Source organism: Meleagris gallopavo, chromosome 1 (assembly GCF_000146605.3).
Source record: "Meleagris gallopavo isolate NT-WF06-2002-E0010 breed Aviagen turkey brand Nicholas breeding stock chromosome 1, Turkey_5.1, whole genome shotgun sequence".
In the NCBI taxonomy this organism is placed as follows: Eukaryota; Metazoa; Chordata; class Aves; order Galliformes; family Phasianidae; genus Meleagris; species Meleagris gallopavo.
In genome coordinates, this window is record NC_015011.2 from 117,866,358 (window position 1) to 117,892,791 (window position 26,434).

At 42.1% G+C, this 26,434-nt stretch overlaps 1 protein-coding gene and 1 long non-coding RNA gene across 2 annotated transcripts; one reads left to right on the forward strand and one right to left on the reverse strand.

The window, feature by feature from the left end:
- The first annotated feature begins 1,571 nt into the window (after window positions 1–1,571).
- LOC116217550 lies at window positions 1,572–7,674 on the forward strand. The gene is made up of 2 exons (XR_004162231.1): window positions 1,572–1,820; window positions 7,353–7,674. It is a non-coding gene; the product is annotated as an uncharacterized LOC116217550 (long non-coding RNA).
- Window positions 7,675–13,961: 6,287 nt separating this feature from the next.
- On the reverse strand, window positions 13,962–26,428 carry LOC100548787 (pyruvate dehydrogenase (acetyl-transferring) kinase isozyme 3, mitochondrial). The gene is made up of 5 exons (XM_019622057.1): window positions 26,352–26,428; window positions 25,093–25,194; window positions 24,771–24,881; window positions 20,188–20,301; window positions 13,962–19,125 (listed from the first exon to the last, which is right to left on the reverse strand). Exons 1-5 carry the CDS (start codon window positions 26,370–26,372, stop codon window positions 18,982–18,984), a joined length of 492 nt encoding a protein of 163 aa, XP_019477602.1. The 5' UTR covers window positions 26,373–26,428; the 3' UTR covers window positions 13,962–18,981.
- Between the last annotated feature and the right edge of the window lie 6 nt (window positions 26,429–26,434).

Sequence of the window (26,434 nt, forward strand, 5' to 3'; positions counted from 1 at the left end):
TCTGTTTAGCCTTGAGAAAAGAAGGCTGAGAGGGGACCTGATCCAGGTCTATAAATATCTGAGGTGTGGCGGCCATAGTGGTGAGGCCAGTCTCTTTTCGGTGGTACGTGGAGACAGGACGAGGGGAAACGGACATAAGCTGCAGCACAGGAAGTTTTGCACGAATGTGCGTAAGAACTTCTTTGTGGTGAGGGTGACGGAGCACTGGAACAGGCTGCCCAGGGGGGTTGTGGAGTCTCCTTCTCTGGAGATATTCAAGTCTCGCCTGGACGCCTACCTGTGCGACCTGGTGTAGGGAACCTGCTTTGGCAGGGGGGTTGGTCTCGATGATCTCTAGAGGTCCCTTCCAACCCCTACAATTCTGTGATTCTGTGATTTTATTTACTTGTTTCTTATCTTGAAATCTGGCAGATAAATTACAGCACACTGGGCATAAATATTTCACCATGTTTTTTGTCAATCTTTTACACCTCTAAAAATCCTGCTTTAAGTGTTTTACCCATAACAATCACTATTGCAAGTATCCATTAAATTAGGGCATGCTGGATGCCTTGGGGGTTCTTAAAGTCATTCTTTAACTGCTTTGAGGTTAAGATACTGTTACGTATCTTATGCTTCCCCCAGTCTCAAACCCATGAATTCTGAAGTCCCTTCTGACATGTGGTTATTGTAGCTTATTGTAACTTAAATGCAAAAATACTACTTTTTACCAGAGACTTTTTGTGTTTCAAAACAAAAAATGAGATTTCACCAAGATAGAAAAGCGTTGGTTTCCCAGGTAATGGAAGGCTGCCTGCTAGGTGCAAAGTGAGCTAGGCTTTTTTGGATTTTAATGATCTTCTTTGGTCCTGTAGCCCGCAAAGAGAGTTCTTGTGATTCATGAGCTAGAATAACCTCACCCCCCAGTACTGAACAGTATGCATTCGGAAAGCAAATTAAAGGGACAATTAAATGAAGTTCACAGGAAATTAAAAGCTGGTAGTATGCTGTGCTGCTGTGGATTTGGATTCTGTTTTCAGGGCCAAAGATTTGGTTAGTTCTGGATGCTGTACTTTTGAGGAGCACAGAAGCATATCGGGACAAAAGCCCTGGAGTACTTTAGAAGCTTGGCCAAATAATGGCTTTCTAACAGTATCTTCACTTCCGCTCTCTTTCTCTTGGCTACTAAGCAATAGGAGTTTGCTCTCTTTTCTGGCAGTCTGAAGCTCTTGTATTTGCCAGGCTCTGAGGTGAATAGAATTTTCCTTCTGCTCTGCAGAAGTCTGACCATGGAGGCATTTGGGACCAAGTCAATATCCAGGCTGGCAAGTCAGCAGCAGGATGCATTTGTCCTTTGCTTTCTATTAAGTTTGAACTATTAACTTTTCATTTGTAGTCTTGACAAGGTTCACAGAATTTTCAAAGTGCATTCAGTTTGCAAATACGTACAGAGTGATGTAGTAGAATAAACACGGTAATAACATAAAACATCTTTTTCAGTATGTACTTTCTGTGCTTCATGACAGATATATTAAATGCATATACAAATGTAAAGCAGATACAGTCATGAGATTTGTTTTTCTTCTTTGCATTCAGTGCATAATGTTTCCCAAGTCCCTGTATATTCATCTCTGCCCACACTTTCTAAACAGGAGAAGAAATACCGCTTTCAAAACCAAGTGGACAAAATGAAAGAAAAAGTAAAGAACGTAGAGGAAAAATCAAAAGAATTTGTTAACAAGGTGGAAGAGAAGAGCCATGACCTCATTCAGAAATGGGAAGAAAAGTCCAGGGAATTTATTGGCAACTTTTTAGAGCTGTTTGGACCCGATGGAGCCCTGGTAGGTATCCTGCCATGCCAGGGAGTGTGAGCATTTTTATTTATTTATTCTCTGTAACACAGATTCGAGAGCAGATTCCTTTGCTGCAGTATTTACTTTGAAAGCCAGCACAGTAGGCTAGTGCCAGACCTGCTTGCTGAATCCAATAATGCGTGCCAATACTGCAGCAGGAGGATCTGCGATGCCTGTTGCTTCTTTGCAACAATTTCTGTCTTTTATGTTTATAATTTATAATATTTTTTTTTAACCAGTGAGATATCCTGCTGTTAAGTAAGCTGTGATAGCGGATGCGATACCACATTCAGTCACGCTGCCTTACAGCCACTTCTTACTAAGCAAACAGATTTAGTACAGTCTGTTTTCTTCATTAGCACTAAATAAGACCACACAGATAGTAGAGATAAGCTATATACTGAAGTTGGTGAGAGAAACAGGAATATTAGAAATTTAGTTGTTCTGTTCATCCTCTGTACTCAACAGTAGATGATATTTCCTAGTCATAAGAACTACTGATTTTAAGTACTGAGAAATTCTCATACGTGTCTGGTGAACTGGGTCGTCTAACTGACTGCAGTGAATTTTCAGGTAACACTGAAGCACTTTTGAAGGTCTCCTTGGTAAGTGCTGGCTCCATAGACCCCGTTTACCCAGGGTCTGTTGGTGCTTTGGAAGGGTAGTTAAGGGGCTGTAACAGTATCATCTGGGGGAGAAATCCCAGTGCACCACCTTCTCAAACTAAAATCCTGCAATGAGTGGTGAGGTGGTTACAAAACAGAGTCCCAGAAGAGACTTGGCTCTCATCTTCCAGTTCTGATAGCTGTCAAACATTCTGAAGCCCTGTTTTCTTGTAATGCTTCCCATTGCTACCTTGAAACCAGGAACAAAACTTCTTCAGAATGCCGAAGTTGTCATTTGTTAATGCAAAACTTCTTAGCCCTTCTTGTTGGGAGTCAGTCCTTTTCCAGCAACTTCTCTGTGCTGGAAAACGTGCTGTGGCGGAAGCCCAGGCCCCAGCCAAACCCTTCAATACTGGCGTTATCTCAGACATGCTGTTGTAATTGCAAGCTCCAAGCAAAGGTTTTGCTCAGTTTGAGGAACTTTTTGCAAGTATAAAGGAGAGAAGCAAGCAATGTAGAGTAAGCTGAGGAAAGCAGACTAAGAACAAGACAGATACTCAGCAGAACAGCAGAGTGCTTCAGAGGTGCGTTTTCAGACCACGGCTTGCAGGCAGTCAGGCAGCTCCCTCCTTATCTGAAATCAAACCTTTTGCAAGAAAATTGTGCATGGCTTTAACTGTCTGTGGCTTGCTGTTTGAGACCAAATGTCAACAGAGGCAGCAAGCCAGAAAAAAAGCAGTTTAGCAGGAGCGTGATGCAGATCCCATTGGAACATTTGTAAAGAGCCAGCACACACAGTGTTCTCTCATCCTACTTTTATCAGTCCATAGCTGAACTACATACCATTATGAGTAGTACGCTCTGTTGAAAGGATCATAGTAGAGCTTCTGTTTATAAACAAATCCACGTCAAGATGGTGAATTAAATAGCCATGTCAGAACTTGGTGCCACCAAGCTGCCCTTTACTGGAGTTTTCACCATCATCATCCCTCTGCCATCACTTGCCACACTGATTACAGCTCAACAGAGAAAAGCCTAAAAGAAGGCTTCAAGAACATAGACTGCATCTTTATTATCTCCTTACAGCGATGGCTGTCCCATGCAAAGGCCCTCTGAACACCACATGTCCCAGTCTAAGATGTCCTTTAGGTGTTCACTGGTAATATCATTTTCCTTAGGGAAGTGCAGACCGTAAACTCTTCTGATGAAGAACCCAGGTCTATCTGCTTTGTCCGCATCCACATAAAAAGAGCTTTGTTTGCAAGTTAGTGTTCCCAATGTGGTCCTGTGGCCATAGGTGCTGAACAAAGAGACGCAACCAACAAATCAAACCAATGCAAACATCACATGAAATCCACAAGAGATGAGATGCATTTGTGTGTGCATTGGGAGGAAGAGAATTTCAAAGCAGTGATCCTATTCCTTTGCTCTACCAACTAAAACTGCACACTAAGTACATTTAAAAACTATATGGTGATAAATATTTTACAGAATTCAGTTTATTAGAGAAAAGCTGTTCAGCAAAGATATTTTTGGGAGATGCTGTGGCTTTCAGCTCGGAAATGGTATCCTGGGCTCCATCAGAAGAGGGGTGGCCAGCAGGGACAGGGAGGTGATTGTCCCTCTCTACTCTGCTCTTGTGAGGCCCCATCTGGAGTACTGTGTTCAGGTCTGGAGCCCCCAGTATAAGAAAGACAGGGAGCTGCTGGAGAGGGTCCAGAGTAGAGCCACAAAGATGATCAGGGGACAGGAGCACCTCCCCTACAGAGACAGGCTGAGGGAGCTGGGCTTGTTCAGCCTGGAGAAAAGAAGGCTGTGGGGTGACCTCATTGTAGTCTTTCAGTACCTAAAGGGAGCCTACAGACAGGAGGGGAATCAACTCTTTGAAAGGGTGGATAACAGCAGGACAAGGGGAAATGGTTTTAAGTTGAAGGAGGGGAGATTTAGGTTGGATGTCAGGGGGAAGTTCTTTACAGAGAGAGTGGTGAGGTGCTGGAGCAGGCTGCCCAGAGAGGTTGTGGATGCCCCGTCCCTGCAGTTGTTCAAGGCCAGGTTGGATGGGGCCCTGGGCAGCCCGGTCTAGTATTAAATGGGGAGGTTGGTGGCCCTGCCTGTGTCAGGGGGGTTGGAGATTCCTGATCCTTGAGGTCCCTTCCAACTCTGGCCATTCTGTGATTCTGTGTCCTGAGTTAATGTCCAGACCACCTGGTGGGAAATCTGATGCAATCAGAGACCTTTGCTAAGAAAAAAACCTGTAAGAGTCCAGAGGAGTGTACTCTCTTTGTACTCTTGTGGGAAAAGCATCAGTGACAGTGAGCTGAGAGGTGCTGTGGCTTTTTTAAATCAGTTTGAGCTTTGCAGCAGGAAAGACTTTTAAAATAATGATAACTTGCTATTAGTGTCAAAACTGTTATTAACATTAATTTGCCCTATCACTGTTAGTTAGATGTTGCTTTTAATGTTGACAGTAAAAGTACAGGAATCGTTACGGGTGTGGTAGATTCCTAGATCTGTAATTTGAATTCCATTAATATGCTGTTATTATTTCACAAATAGTTATTATAATACACTTTATGCTAGCATCAATTTTCTAAAAGTAAGGACCACGTAATCCACAAAAAAATAGCAGCTTCTAAAAAAGGTCAAAACGTCAGTTTTCAAAATGAAAATTTGTAGGCAACTAATTTATAATTTTGCTCACCTGTACAATTCTCTGTATGCATTTTTTTTTTTGAGAGAGAGTCACAGAGGTGTCAGAAACGACGAATAATGAGGCACAAAACTTTTGTTCTGGTGTGAGAGAGTTCCCCAGCACGTCCTGGTGTGCAGCCCCTAATGGCAGACGTGGAGCTCCACAGAAACAGAAAACAGTGGGACTAATTTCACTTCATTTCAGAAATCTATGAGCAAAAGAGCTGCACTTCAGATTAGATTAGCAGAAAGTAAAGCTTGCAGCGTATGATTTCTGCATAAATCTTCCTCTCAGTGGAATGAACCGCTCCTTCAGAGGGCCACTTTCCCTTTGCTGCATGTGCAGAGGCAGTCGGGCACAGCCCCCCAGGACACAGCTGTGGCACTGCAGGCACCCACAGAGGTTTGGGTGAATTTCGTGTGTTGCAGCTGGAGCCAGGGCTGGTGTTAGAATACTCCGTACGTCCACAGCCTGGACCTTGAAAGTCAGCAGAAAAATCAATAGCACAAAAGCATTAGTCCTCCATAATGCCTCGTTGGTGCCTGTTTTGTAAGACAAAGGAGTATCAACATGTAGGCAATGTAATTTCTTTTGCCCAGCCTCTCATAGCATGTAGCTATTGACATAGACCCCACCCTTGAGCAGCATGAATGCAACTACAAGGTACAAAATTCAGAAGAGGGAAAAACAATTCTGTCCAGTCATAAGTTTGCCAAATCTAAGTATTATCTCCCTAAACCATTGGATGAATCTGAATTTGTTTGAAGCAAGGCTCGAAAATTCTTTCGCTGTCTCCCCAGAAGGTCCTGGCACACAGCCTTGTCCAATCCTCAGGTGTTTCAAGCGAGTCATTAATGTTGTTTTTCTTTATTCAACGCCAGTGGCTAGAGGACTACTTCCATTAGGAACATGGGGCTGCAAAAATATGAGTGTCACGTACCCTGGATGAGCAGAGCCAGGGGAAGAGGAGTCATCATGGAGTTAGGAACAGCACTGCCATCTCCTCCTGCAGCTGGCCGTGGTTTTAGCTATCAGCCCGGTGCTTCAGGCACTTCTGTGAGAGACAGTGGGGACTGGCTGGGCACCCACCTCCCCAGCTGAAGGTGTGAGCACATCAGATTGTTCAATCACCAAACCCTTTGCTGAAGCAGAGACCAGGAAAATGTCCTATGGTTCAGCTGAGGGCTTTAGCAGGAAGGTGAAATTCTCCTTTCCAGCCCAGGGGTACAGTCAAATGCCACTTGCCAAGTGGGATAGGTGGAGAGCCAGGCCGGGCCGCTTCAGTTCCCTCCAGCACTGGTACCACACCATGAAGCATCACATTACTGAGCTTTTTGAAGCGGCCAGTAGGTGGCAGGGGCAGGAGAACCAGAAGTGGTTTTCTTGGCCAGGATAAAAAAATATCAAACACCATGTTTTCAGTAGGGGTTATTTTCAAAGAGAGGATGAAACAGCTAAATCAAACCAACACTCTGGGTGAGCAATTGGCTGAGAGGGCAGGCTGAAAGGGTTTTGCAACTGGGGTTACGTGGGACTGGCAGCCAGTCACTAGTGGGGTTCCCTGGGGCTCCATTTTAGGGCCAGTTCTCTTTAGTGTTTTCATCAGTGATCCAGATGTCAAATGTACACTAAGTAAGTTTGCAGGTGATACTGAATTAAGAAGAGCTGTTGCCTTACAGAGAGATCTTGACAAATTAAACGTGCGGTTGGCAGTTACCAACCACATGAGGTTTAACAACAGTAAGTTCCAGATTCCAGACGTGGTACAGGGCAACTCTGGACATACATACAAACTGGAGAACAAGAGGCAAGAGAGAAGTGTTGCAGAAAGAGATCTGGGGGTTCTGGCTGACGGCAAGTTGAATCTGAGCCAGCAGTGTGCACTGGCAGCCAACGGGGCCAACAGTACCCAGGGGTGCACCAGGCCCAGTACTGCCACTGGGTGAGGGGAGGGGTTGTCCTGCTCTGCTCTGCAGCCTCACCTCCAGCACTGGCTGCAGTGTTGCACACCGTAATTTAGAGCGTCTAAAGCTATTAGAGTGTCTAAAGGAGGGACTAGCAGGCACGGGAAGGGGAGGAGGAACAAAATGTAACCTCAAGTTAAGAAAGACTTCAGCAGCCTAAGCAGCATGCCCAGAAGCCAGAACATATCTCTGCACAAGTATTTGGCTCTCAGACCTGAATGACGACTTAACTTTGCTGGGGATGGCTTTTCCATTCCAGCTAAGCGTCACCTATGAAATGACTCCTGGCACTCCAAGCAACACTGAGAGTTCTTGCTCCCTGTTTCCAAGAGGAGAAATGAGCCACTCTGATTCTGAGTATTCAGCATGAAGCCAACAGCCGCTGCGCAATACAAGCCCTATCACCTGTAACCGAGTCCCAGAGCCTTACTGCAAGGTCACAGCAGCACTAACAAGCAGCAGCATTTGCCTTATTGTAGCAGATCATTTGCCTGAAAATTTGGTCTGTTCCACCTCACCAGCTATGGAAGGTTCTCGCTCAACTTTAGCAAGCAAACAACAATAAAGCCCAAAGCAGAATATACAGGCTGCGCGTGTTTCTCTTTTAACAGACATCCGAATTCTGACATTTCCACCCTGGCCCCAATTTTAAGGGTTTGGGTTGTGCACGTTCCAGGTACCAGGAGAAGCACTTGACAGTATTGAGCAGGCATTGGGCTGCTGCCCTTGAGAAGGGAGCAAGGAAAATGGCCTGCGCTGGCCAGGCAGCTGAGCAGGAGGCAGGTGTCTGTGCTTCACAGCAAGAAGAAAAGGTCCTGGGAACAAGGGGCACCTGGAGGTCAGGCAGAGGACTTGCTTTGTGAGACGGCATGACTGTCACATCTAAAATGAGCCCAAGGTAGCTCCCCTGGTTAACTCAGGACAGCACACAATTTTCTAATACCAAGGCTGTCCTTGCTAAAAGGAAAATCCTGTAATGTCAAAAAACAGCTTACTGCGAGCACAGCTTGAGAGGTGAAGTACACATGGGATGAAGGGGCTGTGCTTCAGAGCAGAAGTCTATCCTCTGTTAGCCCCAGGTGAGGAACCACACAGAGCAGCCCCTTTTGCCCACAGACCCCTCCTGTCTCGGTGTCCTACTCAGAGCACGTTCCCACTTTGTTTTTGCAGAAGCAGATGTTCCAGGAACGAAGCGGCCGAATGCTCCAGGCTTTCTCTCCACGGCAGAGCCCAACCAGCAGCCCTACACGAGGCCGCTCACCATCCCGCTCGCCATCCCCTCCGTGGGTCTTCAACAAAGCCTCTCCACCCTCTTCTCCTAAAGCCGCCTCCGCCTCCCTCAGCAGCATGAGCGAGGGAGACGAGGATGAAAAATAAAACACAGATATATTTTTTTAACCATGAGACAGAAGAACGAGCTATGGACTCAACCGCTGGATAGGGAGAAGCGTGAGGAACATCTGGGGTATCTCTGACAGCAGGGAACGTGCTCTAGGAGATGTTGGAAACGGGCTGGAGCACAGCAAGGGAAATCTCAGGAAGAGTGTATCCCCTCCCCGCTCCCTCGCAGTGCCGCACTGGCAGCATTTGCCTGGCATGGTGCTGGGGACTGGCAGGATAGCATCTACCTGCGAGTGAGTTCCTGTCCATGTGCTGCTGCTTCCTGCTGCTGGGGGCCGGCCAGATGGGGGGGGAGACCTGTGCTGAGCAGGGCAGTCAGGCGCCACAGTCCTCTGCAGTCCTGACCCAGCATGTGGGCACACAGCTGGGGCTAGCGGTTGGAGAAACTGGACCCTGCTAACCCTGAGCTCTTCCAGAACATGAAGGAAGGGCATTGCTGCAGCAAATATATTCAGAAACAGGAAATGAACCTTCTTTTCTGAATGAAATCCACCCCAGACCTCGAATCATGCCAGCAAAACAAAGAGTTGTCCAGCTGAGCAGACGGAAATTCATTTGATATGTTCAAACTGCTGAATGTTGCTTGTTGACCAAGCCTCTGTTCAGGGCATATGTAAAGATTCTGGCTGTACAAACACCCTGAGCTTGATCAAATCTTTCTTCATGTTCCTAGTGCCTGAACAGCTACGTCACAACCTCTGTTCCCCAGGTTTACACTTTGGAAACAAGAAAGCAAGTGAAGACCACCCTAGCTGGAATTTCTTGCAGTGGGAAATAACTGGTCTGAGGACTGGCATTTTCTGCTCGTGAATGGTACTAACATATGTGGAGTCCTACAACCCAGGAACAGACCGACCGCTCCTGGAAACCCTGCTGCTCCCACACATCCCCCTACGGCAATCCCAGCAGTGCTGCTGTCCCCATGTGCCACGAATCTAGTTCAAAGAAATTTTGCATGAAGCCCTGAACCAAGTATGTCCATAGATATGCTGTCCTTGCATGGGATGCTGGGGCCGTTCCTCTACCCTAATATGGAGAAGAGGCTGGAAAAAATGATGCTACCCTCAGGCAGCCAATGGGGTCCCAGTGACTGGTGAGGCCTATCCATGTGGATGGGCCAAGCTCTGAGCAACCTGATCTAGTTGCCGATGCCCCTGCTCTTTGCGTGGAAGTTGAACTAGATGATCTTTGAGGTCCTTTCCAACTCAAACAATTCTGATTCTGTGATTTTAAGTGTGCTTAGGCACTGGAATTTTCTTTCTCTTGCTGTGACATATTCAAGTCCCCAAGCAGAACTACAGAAGTAGCACTAAGGAAGCTTTCTCCTCTCCATGATGCACATTCTGATCACCTCCAGCTTGGCAAATAACTGACCTGCCTTCCTCCTGGCTCTACCATGCAGCCCCTCAGCTGGCACTTGTCCCCTAGCATTGGAACAGGCTGCCCAGGTGGAGTCACAGGATATGGCACTGAGGAACATGGTTAGTGGGCTTGGGGATGGGTCAGTAGTTGGACTAGATGATCTTAGCAGCCTTTTCTAATCTTAATGATTCTGTCATGTGTCTTGGGGAATGCTTTGCCAAACAACCCTGACTACAACAGGACCCAGTAACTATTTCAAGGCATGCGTTGCCTTCTGGAGCCCAGTTGGCTCCTCTGTCACAGAGCTGCAAAAAGAGGTGAGCAGGGAACAGCAGGGAACAGGACAAATGTCGCTTTCATGAGGAAGTGTATGAGGAAAGCCACAGCGAGCTCAGCTGCACACCTGGCGGGATGATGCAATTGAGACCTTTCTCAGCCTTAGGCAACTTGTTACTGTAATTTCATACCTGGGATGCACTTGTTAGTTTTTCTGATCCTTTGCAAGTTTAAGTCTTCCCATCACAAACCATTCCTCCACCACGGGAACTGTCCGCTCGCTACTGGTGCTGTTCATATGATGAGCCATGTCCAAACACAATGGAGGTGGGCAGGTTTTTCTTGTTCTTGAGTTTTACTGTTCATTTTGATTTCATAATACTCCCTATTCAGCAGCCATTGGTCAGTGGTTGGGGTAGAAGACAGCATCCATGACGTGTAGATGGGGCTGGAGAGAAACTCGGAGTGACCTCTGCTTGGCAGAAGCTCTTTCTCGGTCCCAGGTGGTGACTCAGTGACAAAGCCATATCCTGTACCAGGCATCCTTTTCCCATACAGGAGGACATCAATAAGCCGAAGCCTTTCCCCTACTGGTACAGACACCAATATCCATAATGCTATCTCCAGCAAACCAGAACCTCATTGTCTTTGGACACGTGGAAGGCAATTTTGCACTTCTGAGTCATGGTTGGCTTTTATTTTTCATGAGTGTTGCTTTAATTTAGTCCTATTTATTGGCCAAGCTCCACATGAAAAATAAACGGTGTACAACAGAAATTTCTGCCTCTCACCTTCATTTTACAGCATGCTGGGGTGCACCAACACAATTCCTGGCACAGCCCCATTGACAGCACAGCACTTGTCACCTCCATCCTTTGTACCCCCACACTTCACACCCCATGAGCAGATGCCCTCTGAGCAGCCTCTCCGACCTGCCCAACATCTGCTGTTCGAGTTCTAGTGCTGCTCTCAGGAACCCCTCTCACATCCTCCCCCAGCAGCAGTTGTGGTGCTTTGTGAGCCATGACAGCTCACAGGTGCACCAGGCTCCTGCAGGACTGCAGCAGCAAACCTGAGCCACAGAGCACAGCTCCTGACACTGCCCCACGCATTTGGCTCTTCTGCAGCTTGGTCAGTCTGACCCTGCATGCCCTGCCTCGCCACCTTCTTACAGACAAGATAAAAGGGAAATAGTTACTAGTACTGCAGCAGCAGCAGAAATTTGTTTTGTGTTCGTTACTTTGTTTTCCTCTGATAGTTCTGCCTTAGGCAGAGAGCAGCTGAAGCAGCAGACAATTTGTTAGGACTTTCCAGCTGAGACATTTAATTACAGAATAAGTCCAAACTTCAAAGTTGCTCAGCACAGCAGAGAATTGTTGAAAGGCCCCCACCAAAACACCCCCTGGCAACATGAGCTTTGTTGCTAAAGATGAACGTGGGGCAGTTTTGCACGGCACCCTGCAGCACTTGGGAGACAGAAGACATTCCCAGAGGAAGGTCTCCGCTGAACATTCATATGAGTTCAGATAAACCTGGTAGGAGTTTCTGAAATACAAAGCAGCAGAAATTAATTTCTGCAGTACATGGCAGAGCTCCTGTTCAGCTCTCATGTAACACCTCAAGGATTCGCTTACTTTTAAATCCCTCTGTCATTTAAGCATGAAATATCACAGTCTGAGATCACTCATATAAGGTTATTTAGCTCACAATACTCAAGGAAGATAAACATTTTAAAACCAGATGATAATGTGTGCATATTAACCATTATTTCCAAATGCAGTAAGAATTCTTCTGGACTGCACCCAGCCGGACTACTGAAGAAGACAACCCTCTCCCTGTAAGCACATGAAGGCAGGAACACACAAAGGGAAAATCCTACATGAAGGCATTAACCAGGCTGCATGCACAACTAACGTCTCTCATGTATTTCAGACTCCAAACCCAGCCTTGTTACATTGAATTATGGCCCCAGCAGCAAATTCTGGAATTTTTAAGCCTATTCTATCATTTTCTAGTCACATTTCCCTACCAGCAAATAACATTTACCAGTAAAATAAGGTAACTGAACTGCAAAGCCATTACGCACTTAGGAAAGGTGAATTATAACCTCCTCTTTACAGAGAAGCGGCTTTGAAACCCAGCAGCATTTCCATAGATGCCATAGGAACCTTATAATTTTCTTGAAAGTTACAAAAGCTTAAAAATCTTAATGGAAATGGAACAGAAGCCCAGAATACAATTTCATAGCAGGCATTCCAAGCACCAAGAACATCCCATACATTTTAGTTTCAGGGAGATTTACATAGCAGGAAAAAAAGGTGCTCACGTGCTTCAAGGAAAACATGCGATGACAAACCATTGCTGCGCATACACAGAACAATCCAACGGGGCTTATGAAATCTACTATCACTCCCTTTGTTCCACTGCTTGTCAGGAAACCAAGTAGTTCAAAAAGCGGGGATGAGTGGAAGAGTCAATCCATAGCACTGAACACTGTAGCAAACATCCCACTCCATAGAAATAATAGAGGTGCTTGAGGCTGCAGGCCTCATGCTCTCTTCAGTTACTGGCATTGATCCATCAAGTTCTCACTCAGTAAATGACCCAAGTCTTGATCAGCGAGGGCTGCAGAGATCAGGAGGAAAGCCCCCCCAGAGAACAAAATGGTGAGGCAGAGGACACAACAGCACCACCAGGTTTGTAGTAAGCTTCCAGATGTACTTACCGTACAGATATCCAGCTCCTTAATTCTGCTCCTTTGCTTTACAATCCTAACACCTGTTCTGCTTATGAACCTGCATTCCCTCCAAAATAAAAATCATCTGGAGAATATTACACTCTTTTTTAAAATACTATTTCACATTTTAAACGGTGATGTTCTCAGACACCAAGTATGTTCGAGGTATAAATTACTGCAATTCAGTGTCCTCGAATTACAACCGCTTCTGGATTCCCTTACAGAAATGAGAAAAGGAGAATGTGGGGTCCACTACAGCCCTACCATTTGGGGCAGTTGTTCAAAACAGCACTTTCTCAGAAAGAGGCCTGATGCTTTTCTTACCTTCATGTTCTAAGAAAGGAGCAATGAATGACTGCTAAAGAGTAGAACAGGAATTACTCAATTTTCTGAGCTCAGACTACAAAACAAGAAGAAATGAAGTTTTATCCGCAAACACTTTAGGGTACACATTCCTACCTGCAACCCCTCACCTTCCCCCATCCTGCATTCCCAAACTATAGAACTTGAGAAGCCTGTCTGTATACGTAAAGGAGTAGAATAAAACAAGTATCTGTAAAAACGACTGCCAATCATTTCTGGTTTAGAAAAAACTGTTCACCACGACATCTCCCATGTTGTGTTTGCATTGTCATTTTTCTGTAGGGAGATGCACCTTCAGATTTACAATTTGCAAGAAACATCTTACATTTCAGATTACTGCTCCAATGAAGCGTCCATTTTATTTTCTACAGCATCACTATCCTTGTAAATATTTGGTGCCGGTTTCTAGGCAGAGCGGCAAAACCAAGAACTGCAGTTGAGCTGTATCAGCACATGATTCTATCCTTTCCAAAACCAAAAATTTGTACCACAAGATTCACTGACATGGCAAAGCTTTAGAAAGAAAACTAGAGCTTCCTTTGGAAAGAATCATTCAAAGCCAAAATGGGATTTCACAGGAACAAAAAACATCATTCCTGACTTGCAAGCAGATTTTAAGCTCCCAGCTCTGAGTGCCCACCAAAAGGCTGAGGCTCACCCTGTGCTGCCCAACCATGAGAAGAACTTCACAGCGTGCGATTCTGAATCAGTCCCTTAAAGATGTCGTGGTGTTGTTTTTACATATTTTTATTTGTCAGCAATGGAAAAGGAAAATAAGAGTGTACACAAATTATATACATGGGTATCAGACTAGAAACAATTCCAACGCAAATTACAAGACGACTCAAAATCAGATTGAAAACATCAAGTAATCTCATGAAGAAAGACCTTCCCTCTTCACTGGAACCTCAGTTGAAACCAACGCTGCTACCTCAGAGGAATGGCAGCACGTAACCTCATGGGTGCTGGGCATGGTACACGAGCACCACAGGAATTCTGCCCATAACTGATGCTGAAAATGAATTTAATTGATTCCCACTGTCAGAATCCCACATCAAACCCCAGTACAACTGGCATGAGTTCAGCACATTGTCAACAGCTCAGCAGAGAAGGGCAAGCCAGCAAGTTTTGGTAAGGTCAGCTCCTGCTGAAGAGCTGGGTTCTGGCAGCAGCACCAGGAAACCTGCCCTGCCACTGCCTGTCAGCGCAGTCTGCAGACACAGCAGGTGAACTTCAAAGGATTGTCAGTCTGGCACCTCTCAGATGTATTCAATTCAAAGGAAGAATTTCAATAATGAATTTAGCGAGAGTTTGACAATGATAGAATTATCACAAATACACCAATTCTCCCAAACAAGTCTCTACATTTAAGAAATGAGTTCCCTATGTCAACTTCTGAGATCTTTTAAGGCAGCTTAATAATGCAGTTAGAGTATGTGAACTTTAAATTTGCTCTTTTGTTTTTAATTAGAAAGGTACTTCAGTTACATGAATCTTCATTGCTTCAAATTAACGCCAACAGCTGATCCTGAGAACAGATTCACCAAAGTGGGTTTACTCTGATAAGCTGCTACATGTGCAAGTATTCTGCCGTGAAGTTGCTGCACAATTTATGCCTGTGTTCCTCACCCCTAGCTCAAAAATACACCATTCTGTCATGTGCCATCACATTCTCCCAAGTTCTGCGAAGACACATTTAGATATATTGATTCATTATGAATGAGTATGGCAAAAAGAGGAGCTAAGAGCCACTAGGAACCACAGCACCTGTACGGCAACCAAGGGAACATGCAAACTAATTGGACACCTTGCAGTCAGACCTGGATTTTGTAAGGAGATAAACACTAAGTATAAACATTTAGTTTGTTTTCTACAGAATGGCTTATATCACTTAAGATCAGTTAGCATTTAGCAGCATTAAACATGTACGGTTCTAGAAACACTTACTAAAGGTGAGGGAGAAGTGTTTTCTGTATGAATGAGGTCAGGGTTTCACGAAAACAGTCTGGCTTGAGGCGAACAGAGGATTGCACTACACTCCAGGATGGTCAATCTATTTAGTTTGTGGACTGAGCGAACAGCTGTTTAAGCAAAGCAAACATTCCACATGTCACTGAGGAGAAAGGAAATTACATTACCCAGTTGCAGCATCAAGTGTAGTTTACATAGACAAGAAGTGGCTTGAGTTTTCCAAGAACACCAGAATTAACATATTCTTTATGCACGTCCCAAGGGACCTGCCCTAAATGCTGCCCAAGAGATGGCACAAAGTGCAGCAGGACAAAGACTTTTGCCATCACAGCTAAATTCAGAGACACAGACTGCACCTTCAGTGTTCTAAAAGAAGCATTCCAGGATCTTTCTTGTCAAATGCCAACTCCTACAGAGACACCTTGTTAGCCTCAAAACAAAACAGAGAAAACAGGGAGCAGAGATACATATGTAATTTGGAGGGGCTTCAGTATCCATTAACATTCAGCTAGACAAATACACCAGAAAAACAGGCAGTGGAGGAAAAAGCTCAACTATTCCGTCAGAGTACGGCATACAGAAGCTGTTTGTAAATTCCCAGGGAGAATCAAGCAGGACACATCTCTTGCTCAGTTTGTTTCTGTTAAGCACTAAACACAAGGAATACACGGTATTTTCACTGAAAACATGTTTTCCTATTTACTGCGTCCCGTAACCCAAGACAAACAGGTTGCAGTAGCATTAGCACACGTCTGAAATCCATTAAAAAAGACATAGCTTGATATCATCAGAAAGTTAAGTTTGGAATTAACTGCCCCATAACGTAGGTATGACTGATACTAATTAAAGATAGCAGTAAGTGAAAAAAAGAGCAGTGTGCAGTTAAGCTAGGCATAGTTAAAAGCTACCCACCCTCATTTTTGAGCAACATCGATTGGAAAGCTTGTCAAGGCCTGCTGCTGCTGTTTCCTAAGACCATTTTCAGACTAATACTCCTGTGTAGAGAGGACAAGCAAAGACCAATTTATGGCGTACCTGAGAGCTGCAGAACTGTAGAACATATAAGCTGCTGAGTCAGTGTCGGAGAGGAGCAAAGCTGTTTCTCATCTATATTCAGCGTGATGCCTGAAGGCAAACTTTGGAAAAGGGAAAGAGCACAAGGAATGCATTTTCTGTTTCCCTGCTCTGAGCAATTCGTACATGCTCAGGGTTCCTGGAAATAGTTACCACATCAGGGGGACTTTAGCTTTTGAGTACCAGGGCACTTTAGTCCTGAAAGTCAACTAGTGATTTCTGAGAAGAAAGAGAAGGGACTATCAAAATATAATCCTCCACAGTGTTTTTACTTTCATTTAGAGTCACTCCACAAAATCAAAGTTCAGCATTTGCATCCTCTCTCTTCTTTCTGTTCCTTCTCCTCTTCACTTACGAGGGAGGCAAATTTACTATTGCAAAAATCTGAGTTCTAACAAAAGCTCAGTTTCAGCTTCATGTTTCTTAGAATGTCTTTGGTCAAGTTCTAGGAAAAACTGACCACATGCAACTGGGAAAACACTAGTTTCATCACAAACGTCTATTTTTAAAAAAGCCACCTTCTGTGATGAGTGGAAAAACACAACTTGAAACAAATTCAAGAGACAGTAAGAAGTTATGGGCAAGGGCAGAAGTTAACCGGCTACATTTCAGTTGGTACAGCTTCCACCTGAAATCTCAGTTGGACTACTATACTGATTTAGCTACAGCCACACGGCTGTATCACTCCAATAGCAATCTGCCTTCCCTGCAGCCATGCCTACAGTCATAGGAAGTTATTGCTCTGGGGATCACATGAGCTGCACCCTCACTGTGCCTGCAAAGGTTTCCCAAGAAGTGTTGCAGAAGTCTGGCTGGGAACAAACAGTTCCATCGGAGCACTCCATTTCCAAGCTCGGAAGGCCTCTACTCACAGCCAGCACCAGCAGCCACTCTGCTGTTTGGGCCTCTGAAGTGGGTTGCAGCGCTCAGCAGTCACATTCGAGATCATGCTAAAGCTACCTGGCAATCCAGTGTGACTTAAATGTACAGTGCAGAGATGCTTACAATAACCCGAGCCCTGCAAATTCATGACTATCCCTACACAAATTCTTGAACTGATTGTGACAGCTGGGAGCATGAGTTTGTAAGGCAGGGTCTCTGACTTTTCAGAAAAGAGTCTACATGTAACTTATTGCTCAAAGTGCTCTACTATCCTCTGATGAAGAGTGCTATGCAAGTGCTACGTACTATCATTAAGTTAAACTAAGGGTATTCTTTAAAAAAATATCTAGGAATCTCTCAGCATTTCCCTGCTTACCCAACAGGCCAGTCCTCTACAAAAGGAAATGAAATACTGGGAGGACATGGACAGTTCCCCAGAATGTTAGGAAACAAGTTTCGGTTTTCCATGCTAAAATCTTTAATGTCTTTCAAAAAAAAATATCAAAAAATCTACAAGAAACTGAGGGTCCAGAGTTGCTTACAACTCATCTATTTTATTCCTGTGGCTATTTTATCAGCAGAACTTTGGAACCTCACAGATTCTTCTGAAAGGCCACAGTTGCAGAAATGGTATTTGGCAGAGACCTGGTGAAGAGCAGTTTCCTAGCGCTCAGTAATAAACCCTTATGAGAAATTTGAGGAGATGACACTTAGTTTTTTCCTCTTTAATTTTTTTCCTTTCAGATCAGGTACCAATTATTTTGCCCTTCCCATTTCTGTGATAATTCCAGTTTCATTTATTTAGATCAATGACACTTTCCAAAAGCTGGTGTACAACATCTTTATATACACTACAAATTCAGATTATCAGACTACTGTCAGACATTGAATATATAAATAACTTTGCAAACTATTTACAGGTTTTTAGCTAATCAGGTTCCAAGCAACCAACACTCTTAAGGCAAATTTATGTGTATGACTGGCTGTCTGGCCTTTCAGGTTTCTCCCCCTTTTCACAGCTACCCCAGAGATGACAAGCAACAAATACAAAATTTAATTACCTCCTGCTCTCACACCAACAGTTTTTTTTTGTATGGAGAGATGATGATCTTTCATGAAAACAGGGAAAGATGCTTAAAAATGCTGTTGTGTTCCTGTGTCAAGAAAATCATTAAGGTGTATACCAATAAGTGGAATTCTCAATGTCTTACACCAACATAATTTCTGTATGCACTGGACAAAAATGGTTTGGGGAATTTGGGAAAAGCATTGGTTTAAAGCTGTACAACCCTTTTTAGAACTACACATTTCTAAGCTCATCAGATATGAGATCTAGAGAGCTCAAAGGGATTTTCCGTAAGAGGTGACACCGCAAAATAAAATGCAGCAAAAGGTGGATTTTTCAAAGCATAAGCTTAACTAGACTAGAGTTTCTCTCTCACACCATATTGCTGTGCAAGATGCTATTCACCATTTAAAGGGATTCTGCACAATTTGCTCTTTAAATCTTTAGTGGAATAAAAATTGGCACTTAAAATAGTATCTTTTGTTACAACAGTGTATACTTAAGTGCAATCCCTTTTGTCAATGCATGACTGAAGCAACCAAGCATATACTGGTGAAATAGGCAGGATTCACATCCCAAACGTGCTTAGTGCCTCCTGTAAGTCCCAATCATCACTTTGTTCTTACTACTTTTAATGCCCTGATTAGGTCTTTGTTTGGAAGTAATTAGCTATTGTGGTTTGGAGGATTTTGGAACAAAGCAGAGACTTGATACTGAATGCAGAGGTCATCTCCAGCAGAGACAAAAGGTGGCAAATTATCGGTTAGCTTTGTATTTAGAAGCATCCCTTGGTTCACTGCTAGGATTGCTCCAGTCATCTGCTTCAGGTGTGGTCTTGTAGTGCCGCCACGCCGACTTATTAAAAACAGGAAGTCTTTCAAATGATTCACTTGAAAGGGCCTATGGAAAAACAAAAGCAATGGTAAGATATCACCTAGAGATACCTAAAGCAAGATGATACTCTGGGGGTTGTTCTAGTACAGAAGTTGTAACTGTGGAAATGTCTCAGTTATCGGAGCATTACACATCACAACTCTATTCTGAAAATACTTTGGCTTTGATCAATCATTCTTATAGTATGATATGAGAGTAAAAGTTAAAAGAAAATAAAATTTTAAAATACTTCCCTTCTTTTCAGGGAGTGGTGTTTAAAAAGACAGCAAGAGAAAAAACTTTTTAGTCAGATGCATTACAGACTTATGTATGAGCGCTACTGAAACAATAAACTCAGACTCTGTCAGCACAATTCTAGAAACAGTTAGGCCCATACACGTGCATTTTCTTTTTCTGAGAAACACCATACTTTTTTCCTCTATGGATACTTGCACAAGATTAAGGTTGTTAGAAACTGAAATTAGTGCACAATTCCAAAACCTAAATAAACCTAAATTCACTAAATACAGCAAGACACAGTAGCAACATAGAGTCAACGCCTGGTGCACGAGCTATACGTGCACGAGCTGATAAAATTCAAGCAGTTTGTTTTAACTGTGAGCTCCACACAGCCTGCTACCTCCTGAAAACTGCCAACAGGGTCAATACAGTCTATTGCACAAGGTCAAGGATAGCAGAAAAAACTACAAGCCAGGAGTTAGTCAGTAGTCTTGTTTCAGTTTTACTGCAATCAAAAGTTTTAGAATCAATGAAGTATTATCCAAAATTCTCTTGTCACACAGTTGTTCGAAAAATTCAGCCCTTATGATACATTAATAAAATGAAAAAATACAACACGAGTGACCGAAGAAAAGAATTCAAGGCAAGCTGATGAGTATGAGAGTCTTTTTAAGTTATTTTTACAACTTTGTGCAACTCATCAAGGTGAAACATAATAAAAATAGCATTTATAAATTTGAAAACAAAGAGTGAAAAGAGATAAAGTTCATTTGCACCAAATGGCACCTGCCCACTATAAGCTACCAAGTTGCACTGCATTGCCAGTTTATGAAAGGGTCAAATTCATACCTTCAAATAAATTACAGCATCTGATCCAACACCTTCCATTGAGTAGAGTTTTAGGTCACCTTGGAAGTACCTAGCATACAGACGAGAAATTGGCAAGCCGTAGCCAAATCCAGCCTAGGAAAAAAACAAGAAAAAGAAGGAACAAACAAGAAGTTTAATAAAAAAAAAAAAAAAGAAAGAAGTGCTAAAGATCATAGCAGTTTATAAAACAGAAGAGACCTAAAGATCAGATTTGCGTCTGATTACTCTTCAAGCTTTTCTGTATTCCTCAATCTGCACTACAAGTAGAGATTCAACACTTGGAGCATTCTTTTTTTTTCCTAGGCAGTTTTTTTCTTTCAAGTACAGAAATAGAAGAAAACAAAGAAACAGCAAGAAGTTTTTGTTAGGACTACCTTGCCTATTTTCAAGGCCAAGTTGAATGGGACCCCTGGCAGCCTGATCTAGGGTGGCAGCCCTACACGCAGCAGTAGGGTTGGAACTGGATGGGCTTTGAGGTCCCTTCCAACCCATGCCACTCTGGTTTTATATGTTCCTCAAGGAGGTAGGTAGGTGTCATACAATACACGCCACCTCCAATCATTAAAGCAAAATGGTAACTGTCTGTAGCCTTCTGACTGTGACTACCGTTCTGTCTTCGATGACACCATATTTTTAACAAATGCCACACTGCAACAGAGATTAGAAGACTACTGCAGAGAAACTAACTTCATTAACAACATACAAAGCAACAGAAGGCAAATAGCTCTTGGTATTGTTTATCCCTCCAGCAAGAAGTCAGGATTACACAACACTGAAGGATCTACTGAGAATGCGTAGATGTGCAGATGATGTATTTGTCAAAGCACAATAGATGCAACTAATCACAAATCTAAGATTTGTACCTATCATATTCATAATCACAGCCACAAATAAGTCAGTAATTCACATCTATTCCAACCCACTCATGTCAGAAGAAGTTGACACAAAAATAAAGACATTCACTGCTGACAGGGAGTAAGATTTTGGCCTACACATCACCTCTTTCAGATGACTGGGGCCATCCTGATAAACACCGCGCTTGATTATTTACTTGAACCTCCCTGATTTTTCAGGGCTATCCAGAGCAATAAAGGAAGGATTCGAGACATATAAGAATTTGAAAGTAAGGATATACAAGGCAATGCAGTAACAGAACTTTTCCATAAAGGTGGGTTACAAGAAGAATTTGATGCTAAAGATTCAGAAAACTAGCAAACTCAATCCACGACACTATTTATACACGAGCAATGTAAATGAAAAATACTGGCAGAAGGGAGAGTTTAGGTAAGAGTAAATTATTTTTGTTGAACCTATGCAATACTATGCATGTAATAAGTGATTATTATGCCCTGAATCATGAAAACAAAGCCCCAGAATGACAAAAATAATAAAAAAGAAGGCTAAGAAGCATGAACTCTGAGCACTATATGTGGTCTCACTTTATAATAAATCCCTTGGGGCAGGGGATGAGTATCAAAGAGCTTTTTATTACAGTATCCGTCAGAAATTCTCTTGTTCTCATCATGTCTAGACCATTTTTTTGTCCACTTTTGTCCACTTAGCGTTTTTACAGAAGTGTAAATTTAGTGATCTTCTGTACATTTCATTTGTACCATTTCTGTTTCTTGTTTTGCTAGCATAAAGATGCCTTTTTCTACTCATAGTGCTTGTTAGTAGTCATTAATGTTCATTTCCACAATTAGAACAGCTGCTTGCATGCACTTTTTCAAACAACAGTACACTTCGAAACAATCCTCAAAGACTCCCATTACACGCACTGGCATCACTTTCTTGCAACCCATTTCAAGACCAGATGCATCTCTTTGCTGATCTCTAAAAGCAGGAAGTTCCAAAAAAGGTACAGAAGCTTGCTTGCATCTTTTGTTTTCCAGAGACAGAACAGCATGTTAGTGAAATTAAGAAACAGCCGATCTGCAGCTTGTAGGCAGGACACAGCTGTAGCTAGGGACAAGGGCAGCACTCAGCAATTCTGAAAACATACTATACTTTCTCCTCTGCAAAACTATACCTCCTTAAAACCCACGTCCAACTTCTGTTTGCTTCCTGCTCCTTTCAGGAAGGTCTTTTTTCACTGCGTACTACTCTGCCTAACTGTGTAATATTTCCCTCTTCCAAAACATCTTCTGTCGGTTTTTTCTATACTCTGTCTTCAGGTTATTTTCCAAAACTGTTGATTTATAAGAAATATGAAGACAAAAGATTCAAAATGAGTACCCTGTTAAGGCAAGCTTTGCTATATCTTCCAAAAAGATGATTATAAAGAACTGATTGCTACATTGGTCTGTGACCTAGAGGAAAGAGCATAGTCATTAACGGTCCATCTGCCTTGAAAAGAGGAAACTTTGTAGAACTAATTTTACATGAAATACTGCACTATGTGCAATACAAATGGGAAAATATTCAATTGTGTTACTGGTGTCAGCATGTTTAATTAATACTGATTTTCTCCCACTACAACCAAATGCTGCTAAAGGGAGGATCATTGGACTCCCCTCTTTTAATTAATTTTTTAAAAATTGACTTTTTAAACATTACTGTGTGTTTCTAATGTTTTCATTATGCCTATAACAGCACAAACAAGTACAAAACCTGCTAGAATCAGAATGCTGCCATGGTAACAAGGTCTCTCAGCAGATTTAAAAAAACATTTTCAATAACAGAATTTTCATCAATCAACAAAACAACTCCTCCTTTCTTCCATTCCCCAAGTCCATGCACATTTCATAAACTAGACAAGAGAGCACATAGAAAGAAGGTTACAATATAAAGATACACCTATTTACACCGTACTGCAATTTAGTTTATGAACATCACCTAAGCCAAGAATGACAAGCGAGGACAGTGCATAGTAATTCTTCACTGGCTTTGGTCTTTCACTCTAAGTGACAAAGAAACCTTCCTTCTGCACAGACTTTGAAGATGACTCATTTATGTGAAACATTTTTGCTGAAAGATTTTTATTTCTTTACTGACATACCAAGTACGGAATAATTGCTTTTATAATTGAATCTGGACTATAATACGCAATACATATCAAGGTGCACTGTGAAAGCCCTTTTTCCTCTGTAACAATGTAATACAATGAATACAATGTAAATCTCAAGCTGAACATCTTACAATCAGAGTCACAAAGGAGGAGACATTTTAATGGTGAATACAACTGGCAATCAAGGTACAAGTTTATAGGAAGAACAAGTTCCAGGAAATCTTTGTGAGCTCTGCTAGTAAATTGCTGATCAAAACTGAGACAGAACAAAGACAGATTATAAATGAACAGAGCTTCCACCATTCCTGATTTCATGAAAAAAGTTCGTATTTGAATTAAGGTCTGTCCCCTAGCACTCGTCTCATTTCATTTAGGAACTCACTTTTTTTTTTTTCTCAAGATGAAAAAGGCACAGCACCATTTGAAACATATTATTAAGAGGAGTTGCAAAGTTAGCAATATTGAAGGATGAACATCAAGCCAATGTAAATACAGAACTGGGCTTCAGACCTACTCATGGTGGCATCAAGCACTGTGAGAACAAACCAGTAGGTTTACATGGCACAGTGCTATGATCTGTGGTCTAAGATAGTTCCACAAAGACTCTGCTCATCATCTAGAAGGAAATATATCATCTTTGAACCACTCTGATTTGGTTTCTACCTTCTACTCACTGCTAATTATTTTCTATCAGAATAATAGATATATTCTGATATATACATATATGTGTGTATATATATACATATATATATACACACACACATACATATATAATTTGCTGCCTGAAGCTACTTCAACTGCAGAAGTACCATTAAAAAAAACCAAAAACTGACACTTAAGAACATGCTACATGAGAGTATTTTTAAAGAGAAAAAGGAAACCTCCCAAATAATAAACTTTTTCTTGACACTTAAGACAAAGGACTGCAACAGAAGCAAAACAGAACAAAACACAAGAATAGAGACAAGAATACAGTCAGTATTAACCCACTTATTGAAGTCTGATTGACAGATCTCAAGAGACTCTATCACCTCTCCAGCTGAACAATGAAAGCCATCATACCACATGTGAGTCATGAACTTTTTGTTAAACGCATTTTCACAGCCCAGAACTTAAACAGAATTCATTTTCCAAATTCCATATAAGCTTGTGCGTTACCAGGAGGTATTTCTCAAGTGCTAGAACACACAACGTGCCTCACCTCTTTAGTACATGAAATAAATTCAGATAAACAGTAATTTATATATCTAGGAGGGGCTTTTTACATTATTTACCTTTTTGGTAATGCAGCAGTAAAAATCCTGCCCACGTACCTGTGATAATGCCATGCTCATGCAGGTATGCTTGTTTCCAAGAATATAACGTCAAGACAAAGAAAAACAACTTCCTGTTCCAAAGACTAAATGGTGATAACAGACCCCATTTTATCCTGATGTGTTTTACCTGCATAGAATTGCTAACAATAAGCAATTACTTCAATGGAAAATCTGATCCAGTAGACTGCAATGAAAGGAACGCACAAAAAGACATTTAAATACGCATTACAATTGCTTACCAAAGGAACAGCTCTTGTGGGCTCCAAACTAGGCCTGGGTGCTGTTGAGTACATGTAGTTAAACAATCTGTCTATTTTTCTTAAAGGTACACCTCCACCTTGATCACTTATCTAAGGAATAAAAAGTTAGTTTTCAGCATTATGTTCTGAAGAGACTTGTAAGAACACGTGAAAGCTTTACATAAATGACTTCAAAAATATTCATGAAGATGAAGCATCAGAGGTCATGCAGTACTTAACTTGCTTTTTCAAATTACAAGTCAAATGAATCTAAATATAGCAGGTTGGTAAGCTGCAGATGAACTTATTTTTTGGCACTTACCTTAATAGATAGATCTTCTTTCCCCAAAGTGACTAAGGTTTTGATCGATGGATATCCTTCTCTCTTACCTTCGTGCAACTCCACTGTAGCTCTCATTGAATTCTGAAGTTAAAAGAAAAGAAGTGTCTTTGATTATAAATTTACTATATTCATTTTGTGTGTCAACCTAGAACCTGGATATATTTTGTTGAATATCTTGTCTTGTGCAAAGAGAAGAAAGATCATATTAAAAGAAATTCAAGGAGTGCTTCCAAGTCAATCAGATGTTCAGTTAGATTTCTATACCAGAACTCTATCATACATACATTTATCTATGACAGAAACTCGGAGAACCTAAAGCAAGAAAAATACTTCCGTGCAAAATCAAGGGACCATCTAAGAGACAACACCAATCTTCCAGTCTGTCTTGCAGAAAACCACTACTGATGATAGACAGCAAAAGCTATCGTTTTTCCCAACATAATGGTTATGGCACTGTCTATCATTCCAACTTTATCATACCTATTAAGAGAATTTCCAATGCCAGTCCATCACAGATTAACATTACTTATAGCTAGAATTGACTAGTTTCACGCTGTTTCACAATTTGTACCAAAGCATACATACAAGTACTGTACAAATTCTCATCTGGTCTTCTCTCTAAGTAACATTACAAATGGCAAAATAAGGAAAGATTTTAAACAAACATACTTGTCTAATCTAATGCCAGAAATCAAAGCCAAAATATGATCATTCAGGAAAAATTTCTCTGACCAAATGCATTGTTTCTTTCCTTGACTTCTCAAGTACAAGTGCACCACCCAGAGACCACCTGTCTTACTCCAGCACATACAGTAGTTCTGTTCTATTTTCATTGTTGTTTGAATGATCCAGAAAACACAAAAAACAGGACAAAGCATGTCCTTACACTATTCACAGACACATGGGCTGCTCTTAGAACAGGCAGAAGACACTGATATTTGCAATAAAAAAGAAAGCTTGTAGAAATGGTAAGATGATGTACCATTATTGCAAAGATTATCATGAGTCAAATTCATCAATATCAAAAGACCAAATAGAGAGGTGGGAAAACAGATTTTTTTTTAATTATACAAGAGCATAAGAGGTTTGTGAGCTTAAATTTCACCAGAATTTCAAACTCTTCACTGGGATAAGTATAAGGAAAACAGAAATGGAACTCTAGAGGTACAACTGAAAAACCCTCAATTTCAATAGTAATGGGAGTTCGCAACACCTAAACATTAATAAGCACAACCTACCTTGAATAATTCAAATAACATATGAAACAAGTGAGAAGGTACATAGACTACTTGAATAGGCTTGTTTGGAGCTTTAGCTAAAA